The following is a 17,029-nucleotide window of genomic DNA, read 5'->3' on the forward strand; positions in this document are numbered from 1 at the left end:
AAATCCATATAACTTTGTTTAAATTCAAAATTAGATGCAAAAAACTCAAATATATCAGGCTGATTTTTGGGGAGAAATGTGCCTATTTAACGCTGCCGAATACATAGAACATTTCCATTTGAAGGAACCACAAAAGGGGTTCAATAGTTCACACATATTTGCTTCCATGAGGAGCTGGTCGAGTATTTACAGTATATAATAAATAATATGATTTATCATATTAAACGTGGTGACAGAGCCTTCACTGGAAACACTATAGGGGCAGTGTAAATATGTACACAGGTCTTCCTCAGAGCAGCAGTGCCAGTAAGAGAACAACAGTGTGTCAGGTGTTATCATGCTGCCATGTCCTGTAAATCTCTCCTCTACTGTAAACCATCACCTCCTCTCCCCTCAGACCTCCCTCTGCTGCTGCTGCTGCTGATGATGAGCACACACCAGCCAGCCTCCTCCTCCTCCTCCTCACTGCTCAGACGCAAGTGCTCGTCCACGTCTGTGACGAGCTCGCGCCTACGCTGTTTTAAAAACGGTTGCTCCACGCGCTCAGTGATTCACTCAAGTCAAACGCGTCGAGCAGGGAGAGCACAGAGCATGATTCAGTGTCTACATGAACTGTCTCCGTCTGCATGTGTCTCACTGCCGCTTATCCGAGCACGAGGAATTCTACGAGGAGAGCCGGTACAGAGTTATCGATTAGTTTATTGAGTTTGATTTAATGACAGTTGGTCGAGTTTAGTGTGAACGTGCGGGATAGCAGACTTCACCTGACCCGGTGTGTTTGAAAACACCACCAAACTCTGCAGTTCACCTGAGACGCACGAGGACATCGTTTGCATGAAACTGTGGCCAGGTAAGACACATTTTTTAAAAGTATAAAGTGTGATTTTATTAACATATTCAAAATATAATGACAGTTTGTGAAAGCACATGCAACTTTAATCACTGTCACGCTTATACTTGTGATATATTACTGAGAAATGAGGGGGCTTGGCGGACGCTACGGGGCTCGCCGAATCTCACTGTAAAATCCGCCAATTTTAAGTTGTCTCGCTCATTTCTTAAATTAAATGTCGCACAGATGACATATTTTGATGTTACAGTAATCAATAGGCTCTAATGTTTAATTCGGCATACAAGAAATGAGAACATAACATGAAGAAAAAGTTTTTAACAACTGTTTTCTGTTGCTCCTTTTAGAGAAAGTGAAGCAAACCCCTGTCATGCCTTGTCTTAATTTAGCTTTAGCTTTGTATGGTAAATCATGAAATGTAGAAACCCTAATTTAAACTCTTAGTTCACATTCTTGTGTGCTTTATTTGTATTTTTCTTCATATTTGAAATAAAGTTTAGGGCAAAAATCTCCATACACATAGGTGTAGATTTAGGGGGGTACGCAGGGGCATGTCCCCCCTCAATTTTAAGAACATTTGCATTTGTACCTCCCCAATAAAAACATAAAATAGCAGAGAACTTTTATTTTGTCAAAATTAAAAACATTTTCACCATTAATTGATGCAGAAAATGCACATATTGGTACATTAAAATCACCAGAATGCAGGAAATTAAGTGTTTAAAGCTCAAATTTTGGTTCCATAGAATAAATATTAAAGTTAAATAGAAGCTGATGTGTTGTATCCACTTCCTAATGCTGATCGGCAGCCACAGCTCTTTGCACATGTTCAAAAAACTTAGAGAGTTGTTTACTCAGATCACGTGAAGTTACGCACGACAGCTTACCTGCATGCAGATTTGGATTGTTTGTTTGGGACATGGCTGAGTTTGTGACTCGTGCCCTGTGGCAGGGAACAACAGTGTTGCACAGTACCTGTGGTTTAATGCAAAACAGGTAGCCACCTGCGTGTGTGTGTTTCCAAGTGAGAGTTGTGCACGTTTGCAACCCACACGTGTAACTGTGTGTGTGCATGCCCGGGGTCGGCCCAGGCTCTAGGTCAACTCTCATCTCTTTTGTGAGGTGACACACTCACAAAAGCACGCCATTGTTTGCAGGAGAAATATTTAGGTGGGGAACGCAAAGCTGTTTCCTGCGCGGGGTCCCGGCTAACAATGACCGCCACCTTGGAACAGTCGGCGGTTCTCAGTGCAGCTCACTTCTGAGGAGCTCGGATGTTGAAAGAATAGCCAAGAAAAGAGAAAGGGGGAAAAAATAAAGTTCGGAGAACACAATGAGAGAACAGGCAGGTCTGTGGGTTTGTAGGATGGGAGACAATGGGAGGCCAGATGTGGACGTTGCATAAGACTGGGGTTGGCAAGGTCACAGAATCCTTCAAGTCCTCCTGTTAGAAACAGCACTGTGATATAAGAGTTTGTAGTTCTTGGCACGGGGTGCATGTACCTGTGATTACCTGCGTGCCACCTTTTGTGTGTTACGTTAACCTTCAGATTATTGTGGCATGTTTCCACTTCATCAGTGTGAGGGTTCACTGCAGCGAGGACAAAGCCCAAACCTCACTGTAAATATTTAATGGCTGGTGTCTGTGGTGAATGAATATTCCTCCCATGCGTCACCTTTGTAACTGATCCTGTTTGGTGGCCTTCTGTTTTTCCATGCTGCGGTACAAGTTGTGCTGAGTGCATGTTTTTTTTTTTTCCCCTTATCAAGGAGTTGAAAGAATGAGATTGCACAAAAACGATAACGAACAGAGAGTTGCTTTTAACCGAACTAAATGTCAAAACAACCTATTTCCAGGATGTACTTTCTCCTTCACCGTATTTAACTCTGAACAAAGCTCAAGCATCTGTCACGCTCAATTATTCATCTGCTAACGTCACTGTCTGCCTCTTTTCAGATAAAAGCAGTGGATGCAACTACGCTCCGTCTGTGGAAGAAAGGTGGAAAAGTGGGAGAGGCTCTAAAGACGACCAGCTGGCCACCGGCAGATACACCTCAGCTAAAATTCCCTCCAAACCCAGCCTGAAGCGCACCATGTCTCTCAGCACGTTTCACCTCATGCAGACTCTTAAGAACTCTCCAGCTGCGCTACGTCGCCGCTTTCGCCGCGACCGCACAGAGTCTTTATCCCACGGTGATCCTCTCTTCAAGGTCCACTACCTGGGCACGGAGAAAATCTTCTCTCTGGATCGAGAGCAGGCTCAGGACGCTATCAGCCACTTGCTGGAAGGTATCGCTAACGGGAAGAAGCTGAGCAAAGATCACGCCCTGGTGGTGCGCCCGAGATACGTAGAGGTCAAGGAGCTGAGCACAGGTCGGCAGCTCACCAAGACGTACCTTCAGGACATTGCATACTGTGCGGCGGACGCAAACCGGCCCAACGTCTTCTTGTACATCTGCAAACATCAAGGGCAGCAGCTGCAGTGTCGGGTGTTCTGGTGCAGCCGGGCGGAGCGGGCACGAGACATGACAGCTTGTCTGGCACATTCTTTCCAGCGGGCGCTGAGCGACTGGCAGCAGAATGGCTCGGCCACGCTGCAGCCAGGAGAGGGGAAGGGGAAGCGCGTGGAGGAGTCGTCCAACTCTCCCGCTAACAACAAGAGCTCCACGCTGCCCGCCAGTCTGGGAAAAGGTGAGATGACAGTACTGCTTCATGAAGGCTTAAAAGTGTTTGTTTTTGTCACTGACGGGCTCAGATTATTGTTTAAAGTTAACACTTAAAATAACACAATGAGCCTGTCAGTGGCAAAAATAGGTTCTTTTAGTGGACGTAAATTCACGGTGCACAGTTGTCCATTACTCCAATACTGGAGTCATTTCAAAAACATTTGTCTCCATGAGTCACCTAGACTTAAAAACATGGTGAAATAGGGTCCAGGTTGAAAAATAAAAAGGCTATGAGTATGTTTTCCTTCGGAGTTGGAAGCTGTAGGGATGGCAGTTACGGCTACTCTGCTAAGCTAGGCTAGTTAACGTTTAGCTTGTTACTTCTGGTGTTACGTTTTTAGATTAGATTTATTCTTATTCACATGATGTAGTGAACTTAACTACTATAATGTTTGGGCATTTTTCATTTAAAGGAAACCCTAAATTAGCTTGCTAAGGCTAACTACCTAGCTAGCTTCCAGTTAGCTCTGGTTTTCCTCTTCCTGTGAGTTTTACTTATTCCCCCTTCCACATTATTGATGTTTTTATGACAAAATGGCACATTGCGCTCTCACTCAATACTAGACCCATTTGAAAAATTATTCACTGCTCTGCTAAGCTAGGCTAGTTAGCTTTTAGCTCATTAATCTAATGTTACTTCTGGTGTTACGTTTTTAAACTAGATTTAACCTTATTTACAGTTACTTACATGAGTCCTACATTAGCTTTAGCTGTGGCTAGCTTCCCAGGTTTCCTCTTTTTGCGAGTTTTACTTGAATTTTTTTTCCCCAGCCAAATTATATTATACGATAAGTCCCTTAGACACAAAGCCTTGGTGAAATAGGGTCCAGGTTGAAAAATAAAAACGTAAATGTAGGTTTCCCTCTGGAGTCAGAGGCTGCGGGAATGGCTGTTATTGCTACTCTAAGCTAGGCTAGTTACCTTTTTGGCTAGTTAATCTAATGTTACTTATGGTTTAAGTTTTTAAACTAGATTAAGCCTCATTTACAATTAGTTTCATGACATTATCACATCAATTATTAAGATGGCCTTTTTCATTTAGAGGAAACCCTAAAGTAGATTTAGCTAAGGCTAGCATCCCAGCTAGCCTTGGTTTTCCTCTTCTTGCGAGTTTTACTATTTTTCCCCTACCAAACTAATACTTTTTATACCAAAATAAGTTATATTTTTTAATAGATGTCAAAATTTTAGACTATTTTTTGACTCAGTTTTGATCAATTATGTAGTTATGGTGTTTTGGCTTTGTAGGGCTAAATAGTTCTAAACCACAAAGGCCTTTAATGGTTGAATAAAGAGCCATTTCCTTGATTAACTGTCGTTATCACTCTCTCCTCTTGCTCTCCAAGCTGTTCAGACAGATAAGATTTCCACTGCAGCGAGCACATTTAGTGAAAGTAATGAAAACCAAGTGCTGAAGTGGAGAACAGTAAATGAATACCCTCACCAGGACACTTTCAGAGTCAAGGTTGACAAACTCGTGGGGCTGCTTGGATGTTCATGATTAACATTTTAACACCGATGTTTCATCCGCAGCTGCCGAGCCACTCACCACTGACTCATCACTGACTCTGTGTCTCTTCCTTTTCAGTTCGCTGGAAGAAGAGGGGCTCTGTGTCTCGCAGCCCCCTCAGAGCCATCACCAGAAGAGGATCTGCCTCTGACAGCTGGAACTGAACTCCCGCCACTTTAACCCCTCAAACATGGGACCACATTAACCTGAAGACAACCTCAAGGATGACGGCACTGATGGGAGGGAGGGTGATTACAGGACAGACGGGAGGACAGAGGGACTGAAACTGGGAGGTGTGAAAGGTCCATATTTGGATGAATGAGGACTCTGCTTGTGAGAGGGTGTCGCCTGAATCAGTGAACGTATGGACTTGAAGGTTTTTCACGCAGCAGAGTTGACGGTTGCAAGAGTGATGTCCGATGTAGCACAACATGCTGTCGACAGCTGCCTTTGTTCGCCTGTCAGCAGCTCTGTGACTGGCTGCGAGCCGTTTGTGGACCGGGCTGGTTCGTTTCTGTAACTCTTTCATTTTTGGTCGGCTTGTTTGCTTTGAAGTAGTCTGCTTGATACTGAAGCCACCGAAGAGTTTGGTGTGCTGGAAGCAGATAATTAAACCAGCAACAACAGCAGCTGTCGGCCAAATGATCCACAGATGACGACTAAAAACTGGAAAGAGACAAAGAGCTTTATCTTTTTTGTTTTTAGAAGGCGGATTTTTATTTAACTGACATATGTGACAGGTCATGATGATTTTATGTTATTATTTTAACCCTGTGGCACTAGGATGTTTATCTTTTTATTTTTGAATCTACGTTGTGAGAGTTTTGGCCGAGATTACAAACAGATGTAAAGATAGAGAGGGAAAATGCAGGCATGCTATAAAAACGTCAAGTACATTTAATTACAGTTTTTAATTCAATTTTAAAGCATAATGCATTCATTTGAGAAAAAAATTGCCCCTTTTTTTTTTTTCATAATTCTGAGATTTCATGGAAAAATAATGCTCATGTTTTTCTGACTTAACCAAGTAATTATCTTATTAATTAAGAAAAATGAGAATTACTGAGATTAAGACACTATCTCAGAATTTAAAAAAAATGAATGGGAATATTTTCAGCTTTTTTTCTTTTTTTTTTTAAATTAACCACATAAATATCTTATTCAGTTACAAAAACGAGAATTAAGAAAATTATTATCTCAGGATTTTTTAAGGGGAAAAAAATCTGCATGTTTTTCTAATTTAACCAGATAATTCTTATTTATTTACAAAAATGAAAATTAATTAAAAATAATTATCTCAGAATTCTGGAAAAAAAAAGTTTTTAAATGGCAGAAATCTTTAGCTAGTTTTTCCTAAATAACCACGTCAGTATCTTAATTCAGAAAAACAAGAATTAACAAAATTATTATTTCAAAATTCTGAGAGGAGATTTCGTGGAAAGAAATAATGCTCTTGTTTTTCTAAATTAACCTGATAATTATTGAATAATCCAGAAAAAAACAAAACAAAATTATTATCTCAGAGTTCTCATTAAAAAAAAAAAAAAATCTGCCTGTTTTCCTGAATTACCCAGATAAGTATCTTAAGAAAATTGAGAATTAATGAGATTATTATCTCAGAATTCACTTTTTTTTTTGCTTTTTCTCAGTTAACCACATAATTATCTTATTAATTCAGAAAAAAGAGAAATAATGAAATTATTATCTCAGAATTTTCATAACCAGATATTTATCTTATTAATTTGTAAAAAAAAAAAAAAAAGGAAAATTAATAATAAATTCTGCAAATTTTTCAGCATTTAAGAGATTATTATCTTGTTAAAATAGAAAGTAGAAAATTGAGAATTAACAAGATTATTTTATTAATTCAGAAACACAAGCAGCATTTTTATTGTCCCTTAAATTTTTTCTCAGAATTCTGAAATATTTTTTATTATTCCGAAAAAAAGAGTGGATTTTTTTTTTCTTGAAATCTTTGTCCGAATGAACGAGATTATCTCAAAATTCTGAGGAAAGGGACAATTTCTTTTCTCAAATGAATGCATTATGGTTTCGTATTAGTGCACACATACACGATAATTTCTGAGCACTTCCTGTAAAATGTTTATATCTGAACGCATCAGTTTAATTCCTCGTCAGGTCATCAGACGTTTTATCTTCCTGCCACCTGAAGAGGTCAGCAGCAGCACCTGCATTATAAATGGAAAATATAGACCTTAGCAGAACCTGCAGGGTCGACAAAATCCTCCCCTCAGGCACCACAGCAGCATCCTGCAAAAACAAAAAACAGATCCCAACTGTCCACTGCCATGAATAATTTGCATTTACGTGGAGAAAAGCACACTCAGCCATGACTTGCGGGTTTGTTTGTGTCCGAACACTGGGAACGCTGTGTTCCCGTGTGGAGCCTCTGTGAGGAATGTGCGGCCGTGCACCTGCATTCCAAACGGGGGGGAAATTTGAGAAATGTCCAGCCATGACTTTGCATAGTGAGCAGCCTCGTCAGGAGACCAGTGCTCCCTAAGCCTTCGACTCGTTCACATTACCAAAGCCATAAAAGGTGCCCTGACTATTTAAAGTGACGGTTAAAGGCAGTGATGTCTGCGTTGTTGCATAAGATGCCCTCATGATTCAGTCTTAAGGTTTACAAAGACATGAGGATTAGTGGTACACCCCGAGGCTACCATGTCATTTTGTGTTTGCTGACCACAACTAAGCTAGCGATGTCGCCTTTTTATTTTGTTTTTTTATTATTACAGGAAAGGTGTTTTTGACTGATGTGCCACAAGGTTTTTATCAGTTAACATTTTTGTATTCATGATGTATCTTCTCCATTACAAACGGCGCAGCCCCCATCTCAGAAAAAGGGGTCAAAGTGCCTGCTTTAAAGCGTATTTTATCAATGTACTGTTTTTATGTCGTTGTACATATTTAAGTAATATGTATTTTATGGAGTATTAAAACTTTTTATACAACATTTGTTTGTCTGTACATGTTTATTTTTGTACCACTGTAACTTTCAAGACAAATATTTAACCAGCTTTGACCTTGACTCTGTTTCACTTTGCTTTTAAGATGTTATATTTGGCCTGAAGCAGCTCAGTGTGTGTGGGAGGGCAGGATTGAGAGGTTTGGGGGGTGGCAGCAGGGCAAGACATTCAGAGAGGTCCTGGGATGTTAGATCTCAGTCATGTGACTCATTTCCCAGAGTTACTTCTCCAGTGTTTTCACATTTCAACAGCTCATACATGTGACTATCTTTCAACTGTGGTAAAGATACAAGCTCTTTCTACACAGAGATGGTGCTATAGAGCCGCTATGAAGTCCCTTCTATATGCTGTCTTTGCATTTTTATAAAGAACCAAACAGTATCACGCTGTTCCAGTGTAGGGGTCGCCGGTTCAAGTCCCTGTCTGGACCAAATATGGAGCATGGACTGGTAGCTGGAGAGGTGCCAGTTCGCCTCCTGGGCACCGAACCCCCACCTCCCCGGGCGTCTCTCCAAAACAGCTCCGTCGCTCTGACATCTCTCCATTTAATGCGTGTATTGGTCCTGTTTGTGCATGTGTGTGTATGACAACAGAGTGAAAACATTGAATTTAGCCTAGGGGATTAATAAAGCATGCCGGCATGGTGGCATCAAAAGAGCCGTGACAGGCGTGACATGTAACACAACAGCATTGGCCCCTAGCGTGACATACAACATATGTTTCAGCAGCGCTTTATAAGCGATAAAAACGGCATAAACACATCAATTTAAATCATTAACGATCCCTGATATATGGTGGTTGAGCCTGTCTTGTGCTCAACGGGGGAAGAAGCTCACAGACCTGCATACATCTTTGGCCACTGTTCTTCTTTGAGTTAGCTGCTAACTGCTATCAACTGCTTTTTAAATCTCCCGGGCGTGGGTTGCAAACAACACAATGTCAGATTGTTACAGCACCTATGAGCTCAGTGGGTAGAGCTGGCATCCCATGTGCAAAGGCAATATCCTTGCCGCAGCTGCCACAGGTTCGATTCCAGCCCACGGCCCTTTGCTGCCTGTCATTTCCTTTCACGACTAATCCGTCCTGTCCAATAAAGGAATAAAAAAGCCCAAAAAAGAATCTAAAAAAAAAGACTGCCACACCCATCCTGTCCGTGATCCCGTCCTGCCGGCTGTTCCTTGTACACAGGCATCGTTTCGGCACTGTTACTATCTACACTGCTGGCTTAAAGGCGAGACAACTCCATTACCCCATGCCACGAATGTACCTTTTTTACAGAACAGTGGCAGTGTAAAAAGGGCTAAAGATACAGCTCCAAGTGCACTGTGTGGCCTTGGAAAAAAAAGGTTTGCCCAGTGTGTACTATGGATGGGCATTTTGAGTAATTTCTGTATTCAAGTACTTGCATTAAATTATTAGAGTACTTAAGTCCTCTTAGAAAAAAAGCTAACGTAAGAATAGAAATGTAAATTAGCCAACAACAAAATTTATTCAACAACGGCTTCAATTAGCCTATTAAACCATAAATTAGCAAACCTTCTGTTGCTACCATTACACAGGTTAGACACAGTACTGTAGGACCGTCTCCAATATCTGCCCAGTTGGCATGAGCTAACACAGCAGCAGCAGCGGCTAACATCCAACACCGAGCTGTTATACAGACCCAACAAATTTAGGCCGAAACCTTCTACTGTGTGGTCCAAACTGTCTGTAACCGGTAAGGTAACATCACAAGGTTTTATCCATTTTAGATAGTAAAAAAAAAGTTATGTTCACATGTGGGTGGTGATTACTCTATACGTTCAATAACGTCCAAATTGAGTACATGGGTTCTCATGCTCATCCATAGTCGTCTTTAGAATAACCACAACACAACAAATAACCTAAATTCAGTTGTTCTGATGACATATCAGACATTTGAACCTATTTACTGTCTTTTCTTTTTCACAAAAAGTCAGTAGAAGTGCACCCATAATATTTCATCTGAATGCGCATCATACACAAACAATCAGAGTCACTTCTCTCCGGCAGAGTCCTCCACTGTGGGACTGCTCTCTGACCCGGTGCCCTCTCTGTGCCGCTGTAACTCCAGTAGGGACTGGACGTGGAGACGCCTCAGAGGCTTCACCTCCTCCACCACTGAAAGGAGAAAACCATCATCAGAAAACATTCACTGATGCCCTGAAATTCAAGTGTGGAGTGTGAGGAGGGATCCATTTGTAACGTAGCTAAACAGCATCACCTGCTGGCTTCAATAAAAATAATATTAATGATGGTGTATTAAAATCAAATGATGCCTACCTTTGTCATAGTGCATCTCGTCCCTGTTTCCGTAAACCACGTACATGTCCAGGAAGTTAAGGAGAGCGCCTGTGACGAGGAAGCGGTCGGGGAGGGGAAGGCTTTTGATGTAGCGCATGTCCAGGGCGAAGGGGTTGGAGGGAGAGGGGACAGTGCACAGACACACCAGCTCACTGATGACGTCCCACACACGAATACCTGAAAACAACAACAGTAAACACGACACAGAGATGCTTTTTGGGATAAATATTTGTAACAGTCTAACAGTGCAGAGTAACTTTACGACCAAAGCACCCAGAGCTTTTTCCACCAAGCTAATCCAGACGAAACAGTAGTCTCTGAGAAGGTTAAACTCAAGCAAAGACATCTGGGTCTGATTAAGCTCATGGAAAAAGTTGTAATTATTGAATCTGTGCAGTGAAACAATAGCTCTCTCATGTTTGGATTCCTCACATTGTTTCCATACCTCGTGTCTGCCAGTCTGCGATGGACTTGAGTTTCATGGGCGTGTCCTTGACCATCGAATCCGTGCCGCCGATGTTGACCAGGCGCTCGTGATTGGAGCGTATCCAGGCGTAGGGGCGTCCATACTTGACATAGCCGGCCAGTAAAAACAGAGTGCAGTTCACCTCCTGTGGGGAGGACAAAGTCGAGGTCGTGAGACTTGAGCAGGCGAGTTAGTGGTTGTTAAAGTGAGACTGGCTGACGCACTCACAGGCACTGCTATCTCTCTTTCACTGGGGGAGGCTGGGAGGAGATGCTCCTCGCTGCTGGGGTCCCTGAGGACAGAGAAAGACGTCCAACAATGTGTTTGTGTATAATGTCTGCACTGTGTGAGTCTATCACACGAACATCTGCACCTCGGAGCTGTAAGGCTCTTTGTTCAAAGCCTCATTAGTAGTCTTTACTTAAAGGAACACTTCACCCACAAAATGATCTTTTGTATATCGATTAATCACCCTGTGTTACGTTGAATTCTTGAAGAAAACTTACTTTTTCTCACAAGCCTTCAGAGTGAACGAAGAATCCAAAAACAGAGAAAATATTTGATGAATTGAAGTCATAGGGGTCCATGTTTAACAACAGCAAAACCATATCAAAACACCTGTTTACAAACTCTCACACAACTTGTGCAGTATGATTCAAGTCTTTGTTATTCACTGGTATGCTCAGGACTTTCCAAACAGACAGCTTTTTCTGACGAGGACCTGACCTGAAAGTGAGACTTACGTACGTTCTCATCAAAGCCAGACTCCATTGACAAAAACAGTAATTTTACCTCCCTAAAGGAGCTGCTGGTCTACCACTGCCTCGATCACACTTTGGTGAATCCGAACCAAGACTTTAAAAGGTCCAGTGTGTAGGGTTTAGGAGGATATATTGGCAGAAATGTAATATAATATAATAAGTATGTTTTCATTAGCTTATAATCACCTGAAAATAAATAATGCTGTGTTTCTGTTGTCTTAGATTAAGCTGTTTATGTAGAGGGGCGAACAGTGAGAAATTGTTCGGACTCGTTTTCTGGGGAACAACAATAAACCAAAGTCCAATTCATGACATTTCTGTAAGTGCAGTGACCCATTTATTATAACACGTGCTCACCTTCACACAGGTAAAAGTTTCCATTCCCGCCACACTTAACACGGTCAAAAAACTGTTTGCTTCCCCCGTCACACACCTGCTGCTATATTACCTGTGTTTTCCTGTTCTACTGCGCCACCCGGTGTACAAACAACAAAACTGCATCTATTTACATGTAGTCACTATTATTTAAACATGAATATAAACAAATACAAAGAATGTTATCGTAGCTCCAACAGTTGATATCTACATAGGAAGCGGGTCCTTGTTTATGGAGTCGGCCATGTTGCACTGCCATGTTTCTACAGTAGCCCAGAACGGACAAACCAAACACTGACTCCACTGGCCATTTGCATTTTTGTGTTTTTATGTTGCCCACTGTAGTTAGAGGCCCATCTGCAACAAGCAGCATCAGAAAAAAACACCAAGTTTTTATGCGAAATTGCTTTATTCAATGTTTCTACAGGTTTAAATCACCAGATCCACTTGTTTTGGAGAGGAGGAGACCTCTTCAGAAAATTCAGCTCCCAAAAAAAACCTCTTTCACGTCTGGATCTCAAGTTCTCAGAGAAAAGAGGTGAGCACACGTTAGCATGTGATTGGCGAGCCGCACATCTTCGACATTTATTTGTAATGTGAACCTGCTTAATACTGCTTTATTCAGTGATTTTACCGGTTTAAATCACTGGGTGCGTTTGTTTTGGAGATGAGGGGACATCTGTGAAAAATTCAGCTCCTGGTAAAAACCTCCTGATTAATGATCACTGAAGGAACTCTAACCAGGAGAAGTTTCAGCTGGTTGCAATCTGCAGTCCTCACCACTAGATGGCACTAAATCCCCCCAAAACTTACACAGTGCTACTTTAAAACACCAAAGTCACACAATAACACAAACTAACTAACTGATGGAGCTGGTGGTAGACCAGCATCTCCTGTGTTTAGCGAGGTAAAATTACTGTTTTTGTCGATGGAGTCTGGCTTTGGAGCGGGAGATTGACAGGCGGATTGGGGCGGCGTCAGCAGTGATGCGGGCGCTTAACCGATCCGTTGTGGTGAAAAGGGAGCTTAGCCAGAAAGCGAAGCTCTCGATTTACCAGTCGATCTACGTTCCAACCCTCACCTATGGTCACGAGCTCTGGGTAGTGACCGAAAGAACGAGAATGCGAGTACAAGCGGCCGAAATGAGTTTCCTCCGCAGGGTGGCTGGGCTCAGCCTTAGAGATAGGGTGAGGAGCTCGGACATCCGGGAGGGACTCGGAGTAGAGCCGCTGCTCCTTCACATCGAGAGGAGCCAGTTGAGGTGGTTCGGGCATCTGGTAAGGATGCCTTCCGGACGCCTCCCTTGGGAGGTGTTTCGGGCATGTCCAACCGGGAGGAAACCTTGGGGCCGCCCCAGGACACGCTGGAGGGATTACATTGCCCGACTGACCTGGGAACGCCTCGGGTTCCCTCGAAAGAGCTGACGGGAGTGGCAAGGGAGAGGACTGTCTGGGCTTCTTTGCTGAGGCTGCTGCCCCCGCGACCCGGACCCGGATAAGTGGAGGACGACGAGTATGAGTACAAGTCTGGCTTTGAAAGGAGCATTGACAAATTTTACATTAAGTTTAGTATTAAATACAGGGTTTTGGAGAAAATGCATGTGTTTGTGGAGTACTGATCATACGACTGGATAAATAAGACTTGGAATATACTGCTTGAGTGGTGTGCGAGTTTGATAACAGATGTTTTGATATAGTTTTGCTGTTGTTAAACGTGGACCCCTATGAGTTCAATTCATCAAGAATTTTCCCAGTTCTTGGATCCCTTTTATTCCGTGGACCCATGATAGAAAAACAATTATTTCCTCATGAATTCCATATAACACGGGGTAAGTGACTGATATACAAATGATCATTTTGTGGGAGTAGTATTCCTTTAACAATGAGAGATTAGTAATGCTTCCCATAGAAATAAATGTAACTTTTTTAATTGAAAAAATAAGCAAAGCCTCACATTTTAGAAGCTGTAATCACTTTTGTTTTGCTTGACCCTAATATTTAAACAATTAATGGATTATTACATGATTGTTAGTCAGTTGATTTTCAGCACTATTGCACTATATTCATTGAAAGTGGACGCTGGGCGACATTAGCGAGCATTAGGCTGCATCAAAGCATCATTGTAATGACTGTACAATCATGTGTACAACAAATGCCACAGAGACACCATCTACGTCACTGAAAGCCTTGACATATTGTTTTGTTTTGTACAGGACTAACAGGAAGTGATGCACCAACGGATGTCCATGAAGATTCAGATATAAACATGTGACACACACCTGACTGTCTGTGGCTGCGCCTTGGTGTGAGCGTGTGCCGGAGGGTCTCGTGGGCCCTGAGGCTCCCCAGGCAGGGGAGAGCTGCTGCGGCTGTCCAGGCTGGGGGAGCTGCTGCTGGGGGACACATCGCTGCTGTTCTGGCTGCTGGTGGACGAGTAGGAGGAGGCTCTGGAGACCGCAAACCCTGGGGAACGCCAACCCTGCAGGACAGGTATGAGGTCACTCAGTCACAGATGATGATGATGATGAACACATGAGGAAATATGCAGCGAGATTAAACTAACCAGATCCTCATTAACGACCGTCAGCAGCAGCTCCTCTTTCCCTCTGAGCCAAGGCTGGAAGTATTTAAAGCCCTGCAACACAAACAAGATTATCTGCAAATGATGGTTTGATCATGTGTGTGTTTAATCTTCTCTGCATGTGCAGTCACTGACCTGTAATGATCCCAGCAAGGCCAGGTCACTGAGGAAGTGCTGCAGCTTCCTCCTCTGCTCCCTCTCTCGTTTCTGTTGAGTCACACAAGACGCAAAAAGACAAAAAACACATTAATTCCACTCAAGTCTGACCTCAGTGAATCCCATCAGCCCCCTCCCTGTCTAGTATCCTAGCAACACATGCAACGCCTCCCCTCAGCATCCTGCATCTCTGTTGACAATAAAGACTCGGTATAATAATGATGTAAAACAGGAGCAGTGCAGACATGACATGCAACAACCCGACTCTTTCCTTTCCAGATTCATCCCCTGCTGCAGCTGATACATAAAAGCACATAATGATGGAGACAACTCACACTGCCGCTGCTCATCTTGGACCAAAATGCAGACAATGTCGTCTCCTTCACAGGCAAACATGGCGTTACATGCACACACTAACACCTCACACTGTGCTGTCTGATACGGCTCATTGTCCCGGTGAGCTGCTGTCGTGTTACACACACACACACACACACACACAATCTGGTTTTGTTCTCCTCGGGTGTTGCCTTTTCGGTGTTCACTGTCGCAGCATGAAGTTGGTTTGGGAATGGTGATGCGAGTGAAGCCCCTAGCGGCCATGTTGGAGTACTGCAGGTCAGAGCTGGACTATGACAGTAAGGATGGTTCAGTTTGTTGAGGTAATCACAGGTGGAAGAAGCACTCAGATATTTCTTCCCCCTAATTGTTTAGTAGTTTTCATATGTAAGAAAACAACATGTATACAAAAGTATAGGAAAACATTTTCACCCCCTAAGAAACAAAAAGACAAATAAAATCTAGTAGAGGACAATAATGTGGCCCTGTATTAAAAAAAACAATCCATCAACATCAACTAAATCTGCAAAGTAACTAGTAACTAAAGTTTTGCAAATCCTGGCATTTCAGAATCTGGACGCATGAAATGCTTTGTGCATTTTTGCGTAAAAAATTACATCAATAATCAAAATAGTTGACAATTATTTTCTGTCAATTGATTAATCGACTATTTGTTTCAGCTGAACTTACGTTTTCATGTGTTTACAGAGAATTTAGTTGTAAATCTACGAGAATAAAGTCTCAGAGAATTAAGTCTTAAATCTAAGTAAATCGAGTCAAGACTTTATTCTCGTAATATTATGACTTTATTCTCGTAGATTTATGACTTTATTCTCGTAATATTATGACTTTATTCTCGTAGATTTATGACTTTATTCTCGTAATATTGACTTTATTCTCGTAATATTATGACTTTATTCTCGTATATTTATTACTTTATTCTCATAATATTATGACTTTATTCTCGTAGATTTATGACTTTATTCTCATAGATTTGACTTTATTCTCATAATATTATGACTTTATTCTCGTAGATTTATTACTGTATTCTCGTAGAGTTATGACTTTATTCTCGTAGATTTATTACTGTATTCTCGTAGATTTATGACTTTATTCTCGTAGATTTATGACTTTGTTCTCGTAATATTACAACTTTATGCTTGTAGAATTACGACTTTACTCTCGTAGAATTATGACTTTATTCTTGTAGATTTTACTTTATTCTCGTAATATCATGACTTTATTCTCGTACATTTCCGACTTTGTTCTCGTGGATTTTACTTTATTCTCGTAATATTATGACTTTATTCTCGTACATTTACGACTTTGTTCTCGTAGATTTTACTTTATTCTCGTAATATTATGACTTTATTCTCGTAATATTATGACTTTATTTTCGTACATTTACGACTTTGTTCTCGTAAATTTGACTTTATTCTCATAATATTATGACTTTATTCTCATACATTTCCGACTTTATTCTTGTAGATTTTACTTTATTCTCGTGATATTATGACTTTATTTTCGTAGATTTATGACTTTGTTCTCATAAATTTGACTTTATTCTCGTAATATTATGACTTTATTTTTGTACATTTACGACTTTATTCTCATAGATTTTACTTTATTCTCATATGACTTTATTTTCATAGATTTACTTTATTCTCATAAATTTGACTTTATTCTCGTAATATTATGACTTTATTCTTGTACATTTACGACTTTATTCTCGTAGACTTTACTTTATTCTCCTAATATTATGACTTTATTCTTGCACATTTATGATTTTGTTCTCGTAAATTTGACTTTATTCTCGTAATATTATGACTTTATTCTTGTACATTTACGACTTTATTCTCGTAATATTATGACTTGTCGTAGATTTACTTATTCTCGAAATCTAAGATTTTTTTTTCCTTCGACATGGCCCTAATCCTCCTTAGTGATCTTACTAGC

The 17,029-nt window shown here is 41.3% G+C and overlaps 2 protein-coding genes across 2 annotated transcripts; one reads left to right on the forward strand and one right to left on the reverse strand.

Annotated features, from left to right (window-relative positions):
- The first annotated feature begins 554 nt into the window (after positions 1 to 554).
- si:dkey-19b23.8 (low density lipoprotein receptor adapter protein 1) lies at positions 555 to 8,064 on the forward strand. Its single transcript, XM_050067699.1, has 3 exons — positions 555 to 850; positions 2,808 to 3,542; positions 5,166 to 8,064. Exons 1-3 carry the CDS (start codon positions 835 to 837, stop codon positions 5,249 to 5,251), a joined length of 837 nt encoding a protein of 278 aa, XP_049923656.1. The 5' UTR covers positions 555 to 834; the 3' UTR covers positions 5,252 to 8,064.
- Positions 8,065 to 8,181: 117 nt separating this feature from the next.
- On the reverse strand, positions 8,182 to 15,317 carry si:dkey-19b23.7 (uncharacterized). Its single transcript, XM_050067698.1, has 8 exons — positions 15,073 to 15,317; positions 14,717 to 14,788; positions 14,564 to 14,635; positions 14,280 to 14,479; positions 11,094 to 11,157; positions 10,845 to 11,010; positions 10,379 to 10,576; positions 8,182 to 10,216 (listed from the first exon to the last, which is right to left on the reverse strand). Exons 1-8 carry the CDS (start codon positions 15,085 to 15,087, stop codon positions 10,092 to 10,094), a joined length of 912 nt encoding a protein of 303 aa, XP_049923655.1. The 5' UTR covers positions 15,088 to 15,317; the 3' UTR covers positions 8,182 to 10,091.
- Between the last annotated feature and the right edge of the window lie 1,712 nt (positions 15,318 to 17,029).

The sequence above is a fragment of the Epinephelus moara genome, chromosome 17 (genome assembly GCF_006386435.1).
Source record: "Epinephelus moara isolate mb chromosome 17, YSFRI_EMoa_1.0, whole genome shotgun sequence".
Lineage (NCBI taxonomy): Eukaryota > Metazoa > Chordata > Actinopteri > Perciformes > Serranidae > Epinephelus > Epinephelus moara.

Excerpts from the sequence above, each read along its gene's own strand:
- si:dkey-19b23.8 (XM_050067699.1), top strand. Across the intron at positions 3,543-5,165 it reads GCCCGCCAGTCTGGGAAAAG|TTCGCTGGAAGAAGAGGGGC; the intron begins GTGAGATGACAG and ends CTTCCTTTTCAG.
- si:dkey-19b23.7 (XM_050067698.1), bottom strand. Across the intron at positions 11,158-14,279 it reads GCGCAGCCACAGACAGTCAG|GGACCCCAGCAGCGAGGAGC; the intron begins GTGTGTGTCACA and ends CTCTGTCCTCAG. Across the intron at positions 10,577-10,844 it reads CGCAGACTGGCAGACACGAG|GTATTCGTGTGTGGGACGTC; the intron begins GTATGGAAACAA and ends TGTTGTTTTCAG.